The sequence below is a fragment of the Hemitrygon akajei genome, chromosome 30 (genome assembly GCF_048418815.1).
Source record: "Hemitrygon akajei chromosome 30, sHemAka1.3, whole genome shotgun sequence".
Lineage (NCBI taxonomy): Eukaryota > Metazoa > Chordata > Chondrichthyes > Myliobatiformes > Dasyatidae > Hemitrygon > Hemitrygon akajei.
The window spans coordinates 37,699,547-37,718,976 of NC_133153.1; the positions used below are offsets into that span (position 1 = coordinate 37,699,547).

The 19,430-nt window shown below is 35.8% G+C and overlaps 1 protein-coding gene and 1 long non-coding RNA gene across 4 annotated transcripts in view; one reads left to right on the forward strand and one right to left on the reverse strand.

Moving 5' to 3' along the window:
• Positions 1-6,056, forward strand: part of LOC140718638 (uncharacterized) — a 164,976-nt gene extending 158,920 nt beyond the window's left edge. Inside the window, exon 4 of the long non-coding RNA XR_012096755.1 lies at positions 5,684-6,056. This is a non-coding gene — a long non-coding RNA (uncharacterized lncRNA). The remainder of the gene's footprint in view (positions 1-5,683) is intronic.
• map2k5 (mitogen-activated protein kinase kinase 5) overlaps positions 1-19,430 on the reverse strand; it is a 311,788-nt gene that overhangs the window by 72,453 nt on the left and 219,905 nt on the right. For all 3 annotated transcript variants that reach the window (XM_073032634.1, XM_073032633.1, XM_073032635.1), the window contains one exon: positions 5,334-5,363. In XM_073032634.1, coding sequence (XP_072888735.1) covers positions 5,334-5,363 — 30 coding nt within the window. The remainder of the gene's footprint in view (positions 1-5,333; positions 5,364-19,430) is intronic.

The following is a 19,430-nucleotide window of genomic DNA, read 5'->3' on the forward strand; positions in this document are numbered from 1 at the left end:
ACTTGTTAAGCATTGCTCAGATATTTTAAATGTTTCCTGTCCCTCAAGAGTATCTGAACTATAATTTTAAAAATGGTTGGACCCAGGTATAACATACTGACAAGCTCAAATTTAATGGGGTAAAATCTTATTGTAAAGGTGACTCCGAGCATTAAAGGATTGTTCAAAGGCAAGCTGGAAGTTTAGCTATTCCTACATGGCATCCTCCTGTCTGGGTCAGGCATTTAGGAGGGCAGAGCGTGAAGAGTTATGGGTAGAGGAGGAAAGGTAGAAAGAGTGATGGTGTTTTCTGAAGAGAACATTGAAATTAGAAAGGGTGCATAAAAAGAGCTGTTAACTTACGCTAAGTATTTAGTTGTGGAAAGTATATGTTCTGTAGTATGTGGAAGGGTGTGATGGGGTCAGGGGTAGCAATATAACAAGTCATACAAAGTACATCATCACCAGGTTCAGGAATGGTTTGTAACCTTAGAACCATCAGGCTCCTGAACTGGCGTAGATAACTTCACTCACTACAAGGACCCTACAACTCATGTTCTTGGTATTTTTTTTATCTGCAGAATTTGTCTACTTTTTCTCATTGCTTGTTTGTCTGTCTTGTGCATAAATTGTGTATATTTTTTCATACATTCTATCGTATTTCTTTATTTTTCTGTAAATGCCCGCAACAAAATGAATCTCAAGGTAATATATGGTAACATACATGTACTTTGGTAATGAATTTTACTTTGACCTTCGAACAATCCTTAAAAATAATTTGTAGTCAAGATTTCTATGAATCGATGTTGCCCTGTTTCATATACTGCTAGATTAGGAGGAAAGTCCAAATAGATTCATAAATAGTTGTCCACTTAATCCATGCAAAAGAGGTTCTGAGAACCTGCCAGTACATCTGTAGAAATGCTCTCAAGTGTCCCTTAATCATATCCAAGTAAGTACACCCAGACACTGATTAGTTAACTATGGACTCATCTGGACCAAAGCATCAATATGCTGCAAAGCTCTCTTGGGATGAAACATACAAAATGCAAAATAATTTGATAAGAGAGAAAAAACATTTAAAAGGAAATTGTGGGGAAAAAAAACTAAAAGCAAAGAAAAGTCAAACTTAAATAAATCCAGACAGAATTTACATCTTCAAAACTGAAGAATCAGCAAACTTCTTCTGGTTCTTCACCCAGAAATTATACAAGGGTGCAGCCAAAAATAGGTTGAACTAAGTAGTTCTTTTGCTTCCACAGCAAGCTATATAAAAATGTACATTAACACTAGTTGTTGAAGCTATATTAGGTCTGTGTGTTTCATTTAGATGCTCTATTAACATTAGGTCTAATGTTCTGTTTTCTTATAATCTAAGAAGAAAACAGAGTATCCTTCTGAACTTTCTCCTAAGCTGCTAGAGTATCATCGTACATGCTCTTCCTCTTCTGTCTCAAAGTCAAAGTAAATTTATCATCAAGGTACATATATGTCATCATATACTACCTTAAGATTAATTTTAAAATTCTAAGTAAATTTATTACCAAAGTACTTGTATGTCACTATATACTAGAGAGAGAGAGAGATTCATCTTCTTTCAAACATTTATTGGAAAATAAAGAAATACAATAGAATTTGTGAAAACCTATACATAAATAAATACTTTTTGAACTATTTTGCTGCCTTTGTCTCAATTTTTCTTTGCATCTAATTATTACCAATAGTGTTGACATTCCAACATTCTTACAGAAAAGGGTCTTATGGTGTCAGGGATGTCTAAAAATTTCAGAATTAGAATTTCAGAATCAGGTTTATTATCACCGACATGTGTCATAAAATTTATGAGTTCACATTTCTTAAATGTTTCAGTTAATGGGGAAGAGTATCTACCAGTATGTCTAATACTGAAGCACTGACACTTCAGTACTTATGTTAATAATTATCTTTAATGCATTTTTTATCAAAAGCTATAGCGCGCTAAGTTCTGTTATTAATAGTTCCTATTTTCAGCTATAGCCTAATTTCAGAGCTGAAAAAACAATGCAATGAGCTGACTGGTGATCCACTTCTAAAGCCAATTACTTGCTTCCTCACTGGATTTCAGACATTTTTCTAAAGGTGAGGGAAGCAGCAAATGTCACAGCCTATTCTGAAACTCTCTCCAGTGTAATTAGCATTTGTAGCTGTAAACAGTGGGGACAACTGGACCCTAAATAACTTGGTATTACTGTGGTCAGGTGTGAGGAAAGGCGGACAGACCTAAACTCCTTACACCAGCAGACAAGAACTCAACATTTCAGTAAAATAAGTTAAAGCTATTAATTGAGTTAATTATTGCCTCAGTTAATATTATAGAAATTCAGTCAGTACTTATTAATTCTACAGTTGCATATGCCTCACAAATTAAAATCCTTCATGTCAGGAGTACACATAATTGGAATAAAATGGACTCTTGGGAAATAATAAAAATAACATTTGCTTTAGTTTATATAAATAAAACATTAAAAAAAATCAAAATTCTTGTTTTTTTTACATTGACTTAACAGCATCAGTATCAAGTCTTCCAAGACAGACCAGATTTTCAGACAAACTAACCTTCGAGTTTCTGTTTTACATGCTTTCTGGTAGACATAATTGGTAACTAAAATTGGATTTTAACTTCTGTAAACTAGTGTGTTTGTTTCTCAGAGAGATTAAAAACACGTTCTATCTCCACATGAATTTTATGCAGAGGAATGGATTTCAATTGTGGATGTCACTTTCTTTTCCTTTACAATCCATTCCAAATAGTTTAACCGGCCAAGGAAATGCTGCACTATGCTTCAATTACTTGTAATAGGGCAATCAGAGATATCTAGGAATCAACTGAAAAACTCTATGGCAATCAATCAGGTGATTTTGTGTTCATAAATACAGGATTATAAAGTCCACACAATATGATCTTTAAAAAATCAAAATTAGACCACATTTTGATCCCTCTGGTCTTTTTACTTCAATTGACAGTTTTAAAAGTATAAAGCTCACACTGCATTCTCAATGTGCAGTGAAATTCAGAAAAGCCTTCCTAATTTTAAAACAGAGAATTATAGTTTTCCAAGATTACGTGGAATGGCATTAAAAGGTTAACTTGTTACACATTAATTTTTAAGATTTGTATCTCTTCTCTTAAATTACAACTTTTGATTTCTCAGAAAGTAAACAAGGATTGTTTAGAAACTTAGTATTCTCAAATTGTCTTATAATTTTAACAACTTTGGTGAGGTATTTCATAATATGTATATAGACAAACTGCAATTGGGGGATTGTAAATTTTACATAATGGCAGAGATTGTAAAACTCCAATGCTGTTTTGTACCTAAATTAATTAACTTTCCTTCTGAAAAGTATCCCTATATTTAAATATTCATGCTCTTTGTCAATGTTGTAATGCAATAAATTAGTTAACTAAAAATTATGACTGAATCTGCAATTCATTCATTTGCAAGTAAATACTTAAATAAGGATTTATTTTAAATTCTTAAAGGAGTCAATTTAAGTAGTTTTTTTTGTTAAATTTGCAATTGCAGCTTCCAAGTCAGACAAGCATTTGAATCCTTGAAAAGTTATCTGCATATGAATGAACATTTTCAGGGCAAGTAGTGTCAATAATATGGATTATGTGTGAAAGAAAAGAAAGAAACCTTGGTACATGCTGCTTCAGGGATTGTCCTGCATTGACTCCAATTAGTACTTGACATCTATTCAGCAAACTTTTACTTTTCATTAAATTAGGACCACATAAAGACCAAAAACATTGTTAAGTAGCAACAGAGGAGACTAACTTCCCAGAGGCTAATGTCAGCTTCTAACATAAATTCCTGTTATTTTATTCCCATTGACATAAAAATAGGGAAACACGAGTTATATATTGTATTCAAAACAGAGCAGTTGCTTAAAATAACTTGGAGAATGAAAGTGCACTATCAATCAAAACAGCATCTGCCGGCGGTTGTATAAACAGAAGATCAAATAAGATGTCTTCAAGGATTTTCAGTGTGAACCGTAAAAAACTTCATTAACTTCTGACAAAGAATGCAAATTAATCACAACATGGGGTGAAATGAAATTAAAGACTCTTTTCTAATCAATGACAAAGCAGGATGAAATATTCCAAACCTTCTTAATGTGAGGGATGTTTACAGTGTATCCGGGGAAGCCAAACTGTAAGGTTTGAGTACAGTTCCACCTATGGCGGCTATTTAGGCCCCCCAGAGCTATCTGCTTACAAGGAGTACATACATAGCACTGATACACAAACACACTAATCATCCAAATCTCAGGTGCATCCAATTTGTTATTCACACTCTCAGTGCCAACAACAAAAAAAAATGCCTGGTGCAGACAGATGCACCAGGAACCTTAACTGACAGTTTTGGCCTCCGGAAGTGCGATCACTACAGCAAAATCTAGTACAGCCTCCAGGTGAAATGTCTGGAGCTCCATATGGAGCAGGGAAAATTAACAACAAGATGAAAATCACTATTGCAGCAGGGAGTCTGAATTTAAAAAAAATGAAATTTAAAGATGAAGAAAGAGAAGTAATAAATTAATGGGGTGTGAAAACATTCAAAGCTTTACAATACCAGGGGCACTATTTGCACAGAAGTTATTTTTACTTCGGGTCATTCCAATGTAATTTATTAACCCGGCGTGCTTTCGCAGTCTAAGAGAAGTCAGTCATTCACCCCCCCCTTTTTTTTGGAAAAGGGGAGCAAGATTTCTTATACTTGCACCAGTCGATCTAGTACATCCAACATGAAATATACAATCAATCATACACTTGATTAGTATGCAGACTTGCTACAATCAGCTGAGAAGCTGTATATAACGTGCATCAGTCATTGGGAATCCTTCAGAACAGACGCAAAAATTAGTATTATTGGCATTATTTTTAAAAACTTTTGGGAAGAGGAAACAAAAGAGAAAATAGGTGCAAATCTGATTTGATTATTCAATAACCACATTTGTGACACATAGGCATAATCTAACCATGCATATATTTGTATAATGTAATATAATTCATATTAGCATAATAATAACAGCTAATGGATGCTCAAAGCGTGTAGGCCGACAACACTTTAAATCAGACAAGCCAGAGGCTGTTAAGTCTATACAGATAACGGCCTGAGGAAAGGGGGCTGGGAGGACAGAAGAAGGGGGCAAAATGGTTTCCAAAGCACTGGAAAGATAGCATATTTCAATTTAACACTGCAGCTTTATTTTTATGTGGCACAAACTTTTGAGATTGCTCCCTTGCACCTTCATACATAGGGATGAATGTCATGGTGGCAAAAGCCAGTAATGAACAATCTTACCTGAGGATATGGAAACCTCCCAAGAGCAAGCTGCAAAAGGAAATAATATTTGTCTAGTTATAGATCTGCATGTGGGGCAGAGCCAAGTCAAGAGCTTGAGTATCAGCATTAGAAAAAACAAATCAAATTAACACTCCCAAAAATGTTAATATTAAAAAAGTCATTCATACACAGCCTAATATTGGATTTTATTTTAATCATGGATAAATTCTTATGCTGATCTATTTTAACAGAGAACACTAAGGATAGTGTGTAATCTTCTAAGAAATAGCCTGCAGATATTTCACTGTACTAAATGTGCTTCAGATTTAATGAAGCTCTAATGTCCTTCTTAATTTTCCCTGTTTCAGTATCACCAGGGGTTGAAAGAGACTGTATCTCCAGAAGGATGCGGCCCTGATGAAAATTATCAACCACCGTTCCGCTTCTGAGTCCAAATCACAGCTTTCACAGACACATGAATACATTGTGTTTCCAATGCTACACAGGAACAATGCTAGTTTTATCTGTTTTGGTGAAACTCAGTTTAAAAAATATACAATGCTACAGACCATTTTCTGGAATGCGAGTTGCTAAGTAGACGATGCAAGAATTGCTTCAGGAAATAAAGTACCTTGTTGCAGAGTATGTTTAAATAAGATCATTACTGTACAAGTAATAAGAAATGAGGGAAGTTTTTTTTGTGTGGTGGTTGGAAGCACTCCATGTTAAGATTAAACAATTTAGTCTACTAATGTGTGGTCATTACTGTTTAGCAATTCTGTAAATTCAAACCCACATTTTATCGAGGCAGAAAAATGCCCATACATTTTGTTTTGTAGCTTTAATATCTCCTAAGACAGCCTTGCATTGCACAGGATACTCTAAAATTACAATGTGCACATTTTTCTTACTTGTACAAGGTAGTACTGTATATAATTAGAAGTAGCATCATTAGGTGTACATCAACTTGCAATGGAGATAAATGGAGAATTAGTTAGGACACAATTCTGTACATTCAATTATTCATTTCTCAGACACCCAGAACCATCTCACACAGGGACTCTCAGGTATTTTACCCTGTATCTAAGCACAAGCAACAAATCCCATCAGGTTATTCAAAGGTTTTGGGGCAATAAACAAGGCCAAACGCTATCTTCCTCACAACTCATACTATTCTCAACAAATAAACCATATTCAGACAGGCAAAGACTTTAATATATTGCCATTTGCTGAAGTGTACAAACTGAAAGTGGCACTCATTCACCACTGCACTGTGTGATCTGATTCTGTGTATGGGTAGCCACTTGCATGGGTACATCACCAAATAAGATATCTTTCAGGTTGTCCTAAACAAAAAAGTAGAATCGACCTTTTGGGCCAAAATTCTTCGGCAGGACGTTTCAGCCCGAAACATTGACTGTACTTTTTTAATAGATGCTGTCTGGCCTGCTGAGTCCCTCCAGCATTTTGTGTCTGTTGCTTGGATTTCCAGCATCTGCAGATTTTCTCTTGTTTTGTGTTCAGGTTGCCCTATTCAATATTCCTAACTGGGTTATCATGAAACAGAACTAAGTCAATTAGTATATAGGTTGTTTTCTGCTTTTAATGTGATTAAAGTGGCCATATCCCTACTGGACAACCACAGGTGAACATTTGAAGTAGCTTATAATACGAAGTGCTCTGGATATTTCTGAAAGCCTGATAAAATGCTTTACCAATCTTCATTTCTTCGTAGCCAGACATATCAGTCATCCAAAAGCAAACAAAAAACAATTTTATCTACATAAAATTTTGTATTAATATGTACTACTTCTCATCATATATTCTCTATTTTATATTTATAATGGGAATTGCCTATTTCAAATTAATTATATACTTGCTTAGGCAGATTCAATGCAATACAACACGTTTCAGGTGAGAGGAAATAAAACATGGTGAATTCACAAGTCAATTTCTATTGCAACTGAAGTAATACTGTTAATCTACATGCAGCAGCCACTTTATTAAGTACACTTGTACACATGCTCATTAATGCAAATATCTAATCAGCCAATCATGTGGCAGCAACTTAAATCATAAAAGCATGTGGACAAGATCAAAAGATTCAATTGTTGTTCAGACTAAACATCAGAATGGCAAAGGAATGTGATCTAATTCATTTTGACTGTGGAATGATTGTTGGTGCTAGATGGGGTGGTTTGGGTGTCTCAGAACCTGCTGATCTGGGATTTTCACACACAACAGTCTCAACAGTTTACACAGAATGGTGGGAAAAACAAAATATATCCAGCGAGCAGCAGTTCTGTGGGCAGAAATGCCTGGTTAATGAGAGAGGTCTGAGGAGAATGGCCAGACCAGTTCAAGTTGACAGGAATAACTACACTTTACAATGGTGGTGTACAGATGAGTATCTTTGAATACACAACACTTTGACCCTTGAAATTAATGGACTACAGCAGCAGAAGACCATAAAGATGAACTCAGTGGCTACTTTATCAGGTACCTAATAAAATGGACGCTGGACATTAGGACAGGATGCATAACCCTAAAAAAAAGTTAATTCCAAGTGTCTTGATCTAATTCTACTCTTCTGCCCAATACTGATACAACTGAGACCACAATAGTCTTGATTCCCCATGTACAATGCCATAAGAAATCAACCTGTTTAAAAAAAAATGAAATATCTAGCATATTTGTACAGTCAACACATTTTCATTCATGTTTTTGAGCCACAAAGTTTTTACAACCTGACCTATAATTACCCTGAGCTTCTAACTACTGTGAGGAAAGCGTACAAAATACTTTCCACATGACGTGAGGAGCTATGGCGTCATCCTGAGCTCATTTTCACTTCTAAATTACAACTCTTCATCCTTGTTCCAGGATTTTAGTGCATAATTAAACTGCCACTCTGGTGGAATACTACCGGAAATACAGTCTTTTTGGATGAGATATTACAGCTAAATCTCAGGCTGCAGTACTTGAAGGAGATCTTTCAGAATTTTGACCATCTTTTATCTATCAACAAATAAAAAGACAAATTCAACTTTCCTCAATTCTTTGTGAGACCTTGCTTTTCTGCATTTGCCAACAAACATGAATGATGTTTTAGAAGTAATTTATTGGCTGTGATGGGACATAAAAGTCTTGAAACTAGTATGCATCTGTCACACTCTAGCCATCACACTTTGTTACAGATGTAAAACAATCTATAAAAAGAAAAGCAGTTATTAACCTGAGGCCTGCAATTTACAACCAATTACAACTGCTCTTTAATTGACCTCAACAATTCACAGAGCAGTGGCCTTAAAGGCACAGTACAGGTTAACAGAACAACATCACACATGTATTCCAGATGATGAACAGTGCCATAGGAGTTCTGTAAGTATTACATACAATTAAACTTGGTTCACATGTCTGGATCCACAATGTAACCTGATAATTAATGTTTCATTGTACAATTTATTTTAAGTGGACAGCACAAAAGAAAATACATACAGTACAAAATCTGCAAACATCAATATTGAAGGCTAAAAGTTTTACAAAATAATCAGAAGTTGGTTCGTCAAACAGCAAAAATTGTAATTATTAATAAACTTTTATTGTAAATGAATTTGCTCTAATGTACAATGGCGTAAGTATTGAGATCACAGAATGCTTTTCATTTTAAATTTTGTAGGTAACAAAATTAACCAGGTATAGTTTGAAAGGCCACTCAACTTATTTCCAACAGTGTATCTCCTCTTCAATATCAAAGAGCACCTATAACCACACTGGATCATGTTATTCTACCTTCATACAACATAGAACAATACAGCTCCTTTGGCCCACATTGTTGTGCCGACCCTCTAACCTACTTTAAGATCAATCTAACCCTTCCCTCCCACATAGCGCTCCGTTTTCTTTCATCCATGTGTCAATCTAAGAGTCTCTTAAATGTCCCTAATGTATCTGCCTTTACCACCACCCACCATTGCTTGTGTAAAAAATCTACCTCTGACATCTCCCCTGCTCTTTCTGTCTACTTTATCTATGCCTCTCATCATCTTATATACCTCTAAGTCACCTCTCATTTTCCTTCACACTAAAGAGAGAAGCCCTAGCTCACTCAACCTACCCTCATAATGCATGCTCTCTAATCCAGGGAGAATACTGGTAAATCTCCTCTGCACCCTCTCTAAAGCTTCCACACCTTTTCTATAATAAGGTAACCAGTAAGGAACACAATACTCCAAGTCTGATCTACCCAGAGCTTTACAGAACTGCAACATTACCTTATGGCTAATGAATCCAATCCCCCAACTAATGAAGGCCAATGGATTAGACATTGGCTCAATGGGAGAAGTCAGAGAGTGGCAGTGGAGGATTGCTTCTCTGAGTGGAGGCCTGTGACTAGTGGTCTGTGCCACAGGGATCAGTGCTGGGTCCATTGTTATTTGTCATCTATATCAATCATCTGGATGATAATGTGGTAAATTGGATCAGCAAATTTGCTGATGATACAAAGATTGGAGGTGTAGTGGACAGTGAGGAAGGTTTTCAAAGCTTGCAGAGGGACTTGGACCAGCTGGAAAAATGGCAGATGGAGTTTAATACAGACGAGTGTGAGGTATTGCACTTTGGAAGGAAAAACCAAGGTAGAACATACAAGGTAAATGGTAGGGCACTGAGGAGTGCAGTTAGAACAGAGGGATCTGGGAATACAGATACAAAATTCCCTAAAAGTGGCATCACAGGTAGATAGAGTAGTAAAGAGAGCTTTTGGTACATTGGCCTTTATAAATCAAAGTATTGGAGTATAAGAGTTGGAATGTTACGGTGAGGTTGTATAAAGCATTGGTACGGCTGCATTTGGAGTATTCTGTGCAGTTTTGGTCACTAAATTACAGGAAGGATATTAATAAGGTTGAAAGAGTGTAGAGAAGGTTTACAAGGATGTTGCCCAGACTTGAGAAACTGAGAAAGGTTGAATAGGTTAGGACTTTATTCCCTGGAGTGTTGAAGAATGAGGGGAGATTTGATAGAGGTATATAAAATTATGATGGGTATAGATAGAGTGAATGCAAGCAGGCTTTTTCCACTGAGGCTAGGGGAGAAAAAAACCAGAGGACATGGGTTAAGGGTGAAGGGGGAAAAGTTTAAAGGGAACATTGGGGGGGGGGCTTCTTCACACAGAGAGTGGTGGAAGTGTAGAATGAGCAGCCAGATGAAGTGGTAAATGCGGGCTCACTCTTAACATTTAAGAAAACTTGGACAGGTACATGGATGACAGCTGTATGGAGGGATATGGTCCAGGTGCAGGTCAGTGGGACTAGGCAGTAAAATGGTTCGGCACAGCCAAGAAGGGCCAAAAGGCCTGTTTCTGTGCTGTAATGTTCTATGGTTCTAACATAGCATATGCCTTCTTAATTACCCTAGCAACTTGTGCTGCAATTTTGAGATGTGGACCCCAAGATCCCTCTGTCCCTCCATACTGCTAAGAATCCTGCCAATGACCCTGCACACGGCCTTCAAGTTCGACTTTCCAAAGTGAATCACTTCACACTTTTCTGAACTTAACTCTCTCTGCCATTTGTCAGGCCAGCTCTGCATCCTATTAATGTCCTGTTGTTATTTATGACAACCTTCTACACTATCCACATCACCACCAACCTCTGTGACATCTGTAAACTTACTAAGAAGCCGACAATTTAAGATTTGAGTGAGATTGACAATTTAATATTAATGTCCTGCCTCACTTATAGCTAATATAGAATTTAAAATGGTAATTTGCAGTCAGTAAAAAGAAGTAATATTTAAACTATTTGTTCAATTCTCTGCCAGATTAACACATCATATTTAATACTTCAGAGTAGGGATGTGATTTACTACTAACACAGCAGCAAGAATCTTAACTGAAAAAAAAATTGAGCACATTTCACCGGTTTTGGCATCACTAAACTGGCTGCCTGTGGCATTTAGGATCAATTTCAAAATACTGTTAATTGTATATAGGCTCTGAATACTTTAACTCTTCCATATATTTTGGAGACTCTCCCCTTACATCCCTAATTGTATTCTTAGATCTGTGAGTACTGGTTTGCTTAGTGTTCATAGAACGAAGCATAAAAGAACTGGTGATGTGGCCTTTTGCTCCTACGCATCAAGAATCTGGAATACTCTACAGACTGAGGTATGCTAGGCTAGCACTGTGGAACATTTCAAAACACTTCTAAAAACCTACTTTTTAATTTGGCCTACTTATAGGATTATTTCATGCCTGTTGATGTCAATTACATTTATATAATTAGGTATATCCCATATAACATTTGTCTTTACTTATGATTTTTAATTTTGTCTCATATTTTTATGACTTTATTGATGTACCTTTACAATCTATGGTAATCACTTCGAGCCTGCATCTTAATGTTTGAAAGGTGCTATATAAAAAAGTTATTATTATTAATCTCAAATAAATTCTTTACCTTCCTAAAGCGCATTACTCAAACAGATTTAAATGCTTTCATTCATTCCCCTGAAGTGAGTTCAAGATGCCTATAAGGAAACCTTGAGAACAAAGGGTTATGGCAATATCTTAAGAAAGTACAGAGTCAAACTTCAAGTGATGCTTCTATTAAATGTATGGACTTACTGAGGAAAGACAAGAAAACATAAAAAATTAATTTAATCTTCAGCAGCAACTTCACTGCTGCATTTGAGAAAGCAGTTCAGGGTTTAAGAGCAAAGCCTTGAACGAGTTGTGACAATTTTTAATATATAGCAGTCATTGGATGGTAACCTGTGGAGTCTACACATTGTGAATCAGAACACTTGCAAGTTAAAAAAAACAATGAAGTGACATATTTCCTTCATGTCTCCAATGACAGAAGGAGCTGGGTAACTAATTCTTCATCATAGCTGAAAAGAAATTTGCCTTACAACATTAGAGTTATAATGAACCAATACGAGAACACTACCTCACTACTTTTGCTCTCTTTTTGCACTATTTATTTAATTTAAAAATACATATTTTGTATTGTGATTTATAGTATTTTTAAAGCAATGCTGCTGCAAAACAACAAATTTCATGACATATTTCAGTGATATTAAACCTGATTCTGATTCTGAGGTACATTTTGAACAATTAAAATTACTTTATGATTCAATTAACTACTTTACAAAGCAAATACTATTGCACTGTAATTAAAAGTATATCTACCATCTCTTCCTTCACCAGATGCTGTTCAGCTTTTTAAAACTTTCGAACAGGGTAAGAAAAACACTTGCCTTGTAGCTTAACCGTATAAATTGTGATTGCAGTTGAAAATCATAGATTTAGAGGTCTCAACCTCCAAATTGTATGTATCTAAACGAACACTTATTTGTTGTTCGAATGAAGCTCAGTTCTAAGCTGCAACTAGTATAAGGTTACATCCCAGTGTAGCATGCAGATAAATCATTCTGGAATATTACTTCAGCAAAGTTTAGCCACGACTGGAGCATATGTGCTTCCGAGCCACTGAAGCAAGTGACCATAAAATACACTAATTACTGGAAGTTATGGTCAGTGAGTGATTGATAGCCCTCTGCGAGGCAACTTCCTCATTTCTGCTCCTATGACAGGGCTCATCCGGCACATGGCAATTATTAATTCATGACCCTCCCCTAAGGCACAAGTACCTTTACTCTTCTCATTCCCCTACTTCCAATGTTACTGCAAACTGCAATTAACGGCAGATCACGATTTCATCTGTGTTTTGGCACCTCTGGAAGATGGTGCACCATTGAACTATTTTGAATGTTTGGCATATATCCCTGGCTTTATTGTAATGTATCATTTTGAGGCTTATTGCTGCCAACTTAATTTTAACACAGGTTTTATTTTGCGATTTTTTAACCTTTTGATCTACATAATACTGGCACTTGCAAAAGAGGCTTGACAGTTATTTTGTTTATTGCTGCCCCCAAATGTTAATGTGGATGGCCTCTAGTCGAACAGCTGCTGTTAATACCATGGCCATAGCTATGTATTACAGGCATCTGCTACACTGCGAGGTTGTGCTGCCAGGAGAATTTTTAACCCTTTCTGGTGCAAACTTTACTTACTCTTTTGGCAAAACCACAAGGATTATTTTCCCACCAAAAACCTGATGCTGCTCCCTTGAAGTACTGAAAAAGTGGCCGGTAATTATTAAAGAATTATCAAAAAAAAAGTGCGATCTCAGGCAGAGTAGCTGAACAAATTATAAATGGCATCAGTATCCTTATGGGCAAGGTACCAGAGAATGTAAATACCCATAGCACAGCATCTCATCTACTAAAATGTGAACATATTTTAAAGGCAATTACTCTTCTATTTTCAGCTGTAATTAGGAGGTAACTTATCATAATGTGATCAGATTAAATGCGAGATGGCATAAATCCCTGACACAGTTATGTGTTTGAAGAACTTAAATTAGCTCTTATGAAATCAATGCTACACCTTTCCTTAAAGGGACCCAACACTTATAGTCTGGTATTGGTTACAATGAAGGGAACGCATAAGCTATATTCTGGAATGGGGACAAACTTTAGAGTTCATTAAATGTACTGTATTGGTTATTGCCTTGAGGTTTAATTAACTCTCTGTCCCCTATTTCTGACAGAACCATTGCATTTGTGCACTATATTTAGCCAGAACCAACTTAGAAGATGATTAAAATCCACAGTATTAAAAGGACCAACCTTTGCAAAATATCCTATTTGATTTATTAAATTTTTTGTTAAAACAAAAGATACTTAATATCTCTGCTCCCCAAGGTAATTAAAGATTTTTTCCTTAAAAAGCAATTTTTAAAAAGCTGTAGATCATGATTTTTCCATCTGTCTAATTGGACCTGAGGACAGGTAGATGAAAACATGCAGTTGTGCAGAAGATGAATAAGCTATTTGATCCATTACTTTGTAGACTGGTTTTGTTACACTTCGGTAATTAGTTTATTGTTGTCACATGTACTGAGATACAATTTTACAAGCCATTCACACAGATCACTTCAAAAACACAAGGATATCCAGGTAGTACAAAGGGAGATGAAATTCTCTTTTGAAGACAGAGTCTTTGCTGTTTCTATATATAACACCAGTTATGACACAAGCCTCTGTATTCCCCTATTTCTATTATGGACAAGTGCCATGCAGAGCAGAATGGACTAGGGGCATCTGCTGTTTGATCTATGGTTTGCAATCTTTCCTATCTTACCTGGGTTGGTAAGTTGCTCTAAGCAATTCTGGTTAAGAGCAACATAGGAACTGAAGAATGTATTTTAAGAACGTGTTCCTAGAAGATAAAGCTGCATACTTCTTACCCAATATTAACGTCCGTAGGCTAGAAGTGGCAGTAAGAGTCTAGTTAGCTGGCATTTTACTATCCAATACACTCTACTAACTAGCACTGAGACCTCTCAACTAAGTAGGATAATATCTGTGATTTACTCAATACAGTTTAAAGATTAGTTTTACATGTCACAGGTACATTTAAACATTAAAACATACAGTGAAATGTATGCATCAAATCAAATCAGCGAAGATTACGCTGGGCAAGTCCGCAATTGTCATCACACTTTCAGCACCAACATAACCTGTCCACGACTAACACTAACTTCGCAATGTGGAAGGAAACCAGAGCATCCAGAGGAAACCCACGCGGTTGCGGGGAGAATGCACAGACAGCAGTGAGAATTGAACTCCAATCGCTGACACTGTAAAGGGTTATGCTAACTACCACACTCCCGTACCACCCTAGTTTCTAGGGTTTGTCAAAGTGCTCAAGCCAACTACCCCCAAGGGAGTGCTCTGAGACTTGAAGGAAGTGCAACAAGATCCTGAGCAAATGCAACAACAATCTACAGCAATTTTGACTGCTGCTCCTGCATTATACATCTGGTTAATTGGCATATTTAATGGAGTCAGAGAGTCATGGAAAGGTACAGCATGAAAATATGCCCTTCAGCCCATCAGACTGTGAAATATCCATCCTATATTTTTCATTCTCATCAACTTCTCCAGATTCTACTACTAACCTATGCACTGGGGGTAATCTAAAGTGGGAGGAAGTCCCTGTGTCACAGGAGGAACACACAAGATTCACACTGGCAGCACCTGAAGTAACGTCTGTATGAGCTGCACTACTCTGCCACACAACCAGCCGGTATCGAGTCTCAAGTGCAGATAGCCAATTTTTTAAACTGAACCTGGGAACACTTTAAGATAGTTTCTGTTTCATATTAGAAATGGAGGTCAATGATAATCAGATTCCTAACATCCCCCATTCAAAAACTGTCCAAATATCCAAAATAAATTGGAGCAGAATTAGGGCATTCAACCCATGAGTCTGCTCAACCATGGCTGATTTATTTTCCCTTTTACTCTATTCTTCTGCCTTCTCTCCATAACCTTTGAAGCCCTTACTTAATAAGTAGCTATCACCCTCGGCTTTAAATATACCCAATGACTTGGCCTTCACAGTAGTCTGTAGCAATGAATTCCAAAGATGCAATAATCTATGGCTAAAAGAATCCTCCTCGTCTCTGTTCTAAAGGATCATCCTTCTACCTTGAGGCTGTACCCTCTGGTCCTAGATTCTCCCACTAATTGATACATCCTCTCCATGTATACTCTAACCAGGCCTTTCCATATCAGATAAATTTCAATGAGATTCCCCCTTACTCTTCTAACACCAGTGAGTACAGGCCTGAGCCATTTAATGCTCCTCATACATTAACCCTTTCATTCCTGGGATCATTCTTGTAAAACTTCTCTGGACCCTCTCCAATACCAGCTCATGTTTTCTTAGATATGGGGCCCAAAACTGCTCACAATATTCCAAATGTGGTCTGAACAATGCCTTATAAAGCCTCAGCATTATATTCCTACTTTTACATTCTAGTCCTCAAAATAAATGTTAACTTGCACAGTTAGCACTTTGACAGGCCACTGACTGGTAAAGGGGCAATCGTTTAAAGTTGATGGCAAAAACATCACTTTTCTTAAAATATATATCTGGCGCGTTTGTAGTATGTTTGATTCAACTGCAAAAATTATAAGAAATATTGCTTCAAACAAATATGAAGATATAACATGCCATACAAAATACGACAGACTATACTTCAGAAAAAAAATTCATTGGCTTTGGATAGCTTTGAAAAACTATAAGGATATGAAAAGTCCTAACTAAATTATATTTTATTTAAATGATGAAGCATTTCTACAAGATAAAGTAATGTAAAAATAATACGTATAATACTATGTTAGAAAGGATCACTAGAAGCAGTCTGGCAGTGGGTGTGTAGGTGATGAAAATCAGTATGTAATAGTGATGTTACATTATTAGGGAAGTATTGGCTCTATATGCAATTACTGCATTAAAATAGGCTTTCTATTTATAATGAACACTACTCAGATCCTACCAGAGACACAATTGGCATGTTAAAGCTGTTTCCTTATTCTTCCACCATTCTTATATTTTTAATTCCCTTTAACTTGGTCAAAACTTTAAACAAATCCAATAGAAACGACTTACAAGCTGCAAGTGTAGCTTAGGTGACAGAGTTTCAACTACATGTTCTAATTTTGATGGAGATATCCTGCAAAAGTGCACTTCACACATTATCTACCATCATTCAGCAAAGGAGCACACAGTTACCAAGAAAAAACATAATGAGATTATCTGCTTTTCAGTTTACCATTTTATGAACAGATGTAAAGGCTTAAAACATATCTGACCAACAGTGGTAACTACTACTGATTTTTAAATCACTAATCAGATTCCAATTTGCCACATCTGGATTCTCAATTTGCCATATGTAGCTAATGGCTAACATATTGGACAGCACCGCACTAAAGTCCGTCAGGGCATTCTCCTACTCACAACCATCACAGTGGGCTAATAATGAAGTGTTTTATTCTATATTCTATTCAAATCCAATCTAGGCTTAATAAAATTACAAGACCAACTCATGAAAGGTTTTTAAAGCTAATAGAGTAAATTTTAAATGTCTCTGATGTACTAACTGAATTATCCTCTTCTACAAGCCAACTTTATAATTTTCCAATTTCAAAGGGCCATCTTTCAAAAATATTTTAAACTTCTATATAGAAGAACACATAATGAATAGGTATTATTAATTTTATGTAAAAATTAAGATTAAAAACATGATACCTAGAATTTAGATCCAACTTTCATTCTTATTCTGACAAACACTGAAAACCATACAGTTTAAAAATAAAAACAGTCCTGACTCCATGTAAAAAGATTACATGGTGTAAAAAGAAAAGCATAAACATGGAACAAATATTAAAATTTTGTCGCTTTTGTCAGATCATTGAGAAGAAAAACACTCATAATTGTGCTATTTCTTTATGCTAAGCTTACATCAAGAAGTCACATATAATTATATTGAATAATAGTTTTAAATTGAGCTGAATATAACAAAACCTCAGCAGGTTGAGCAGCATTGTGGGTGGGATGGGTGTGGGGGGGGAATTGTTGAACTCTGCAATGCAAACTGTTGGATCCAGCTGATTTCATGATTCAGAGATTCTTTGGAGGCATAAAACTTGTTGCTTATGGCCGTTCATTGAGAGTTACAAGAGCAAAGAATGTACAAAGGAAGAAAAACAAGTTGTGTTGTCTTATAATAAAAACTAGCTCAGACTAGACATTGATAAGCCAGATAAAGTGAAGAATAATTAAGTGGCTTCTACAAAATACAGAATCAGCTAGTCATATTTCAATTACAAGAAAATTCACTGAACAATTACATATATATAGGTGATTATATAAAAATTTTAAGCAAGCATAGGAAAGAAACTACAAGAAAATTAATAACCCTAATCTAACAAAACCCTGAATCATTGTTGCATTGGTCTTTAGTCGGGCAAAGGTCTAAAATACTGCTTTGACACTATTGCATTAGCATACAGAGCTTTGAACCCTGGCATTCTAATAGAGGCTAAACCATGTTAATAAAATATTAAAAATAACTTTTATAAACTGTGGTATTTTTAGCATCTTAACAAAGCTAAAGAGGTAATTGATATGCTAAGCACTATTCTGAGTACTTGAAACTGACAAATTATGAAACTATTTCTTTTAAGTGCTAAACACAAGAGGTATGCAGATACTGGAAATCTAACGTGACACATACAAAATACTGGAGGAACTCAGTAAGTCAGGCAGGGTCTCAGCAGAAACATCAATTGTTTACTCTTTGAAGTGTTGTGGTTTACTAGAATCCAATCTGGTTGACTTAATTTCCAAGTTACTTTATATAGTTTATGTTGATACACAGCTGATTTTGGTGCAAATTTAAATGATTCTGCATCAAAATCCCACAGCTCACTTATTGATAAAGCAATTGTAACTGAACTGAGGCACAATGTTACATTAGCAAAATTGCTGAGTATTTGTGCTTGATGCAGATGCTTTCCATGTATTGTATCATTAAATCTCTATATTGCATGTTAATTAATCACAATCTCTCTTTTGAGTTAAAAGCAATGATATAAATTAAATTTTGTTAACATGAATGTTAAAATTTAAGCAAGGTGTAAGAATCTCTCCTGAAAACAACTAATTGCTTTTTGTTCAATACAGAGACTTTTCTTTTTAGCTACATTTAGTATTGACCAGAGCTTTTTTATTTAAACAAAAAGAACAATTTATTTGGTTTATGTTAAGCAAAGCTTTATAGATACATAAATCAAATTGATTAGAATAATTTATGACTTTTGCCAGTAAGAGACAGAAAAGGTTTCAAGCCCAGTTCACAGAAAAGAATACAAAAACGATTAATGTGCTCATTAGATTCACTAACTAACAGTAACCCTAAGGTTTTTATTGCCAAGGACAGGAGGATTGGACACATTATTGTAGGTGCATTACCTGAGAAGTAAGAAAAATGCAGATTATTTTTTCTATCTGTAAAGTTACTGGCATTCACATCTTGTGCTATTTGCAATATTACAACTCTACCAATGTCCTGGCCCTCATTAACACAAGATACTTTATTCAGCTTCCCTAGCAAAATGACCATAACTGAACAACAGAAATTCTATTAGTTACTAGCCTAAGGCTAGTAGCCAATAGCATTTCTGCTG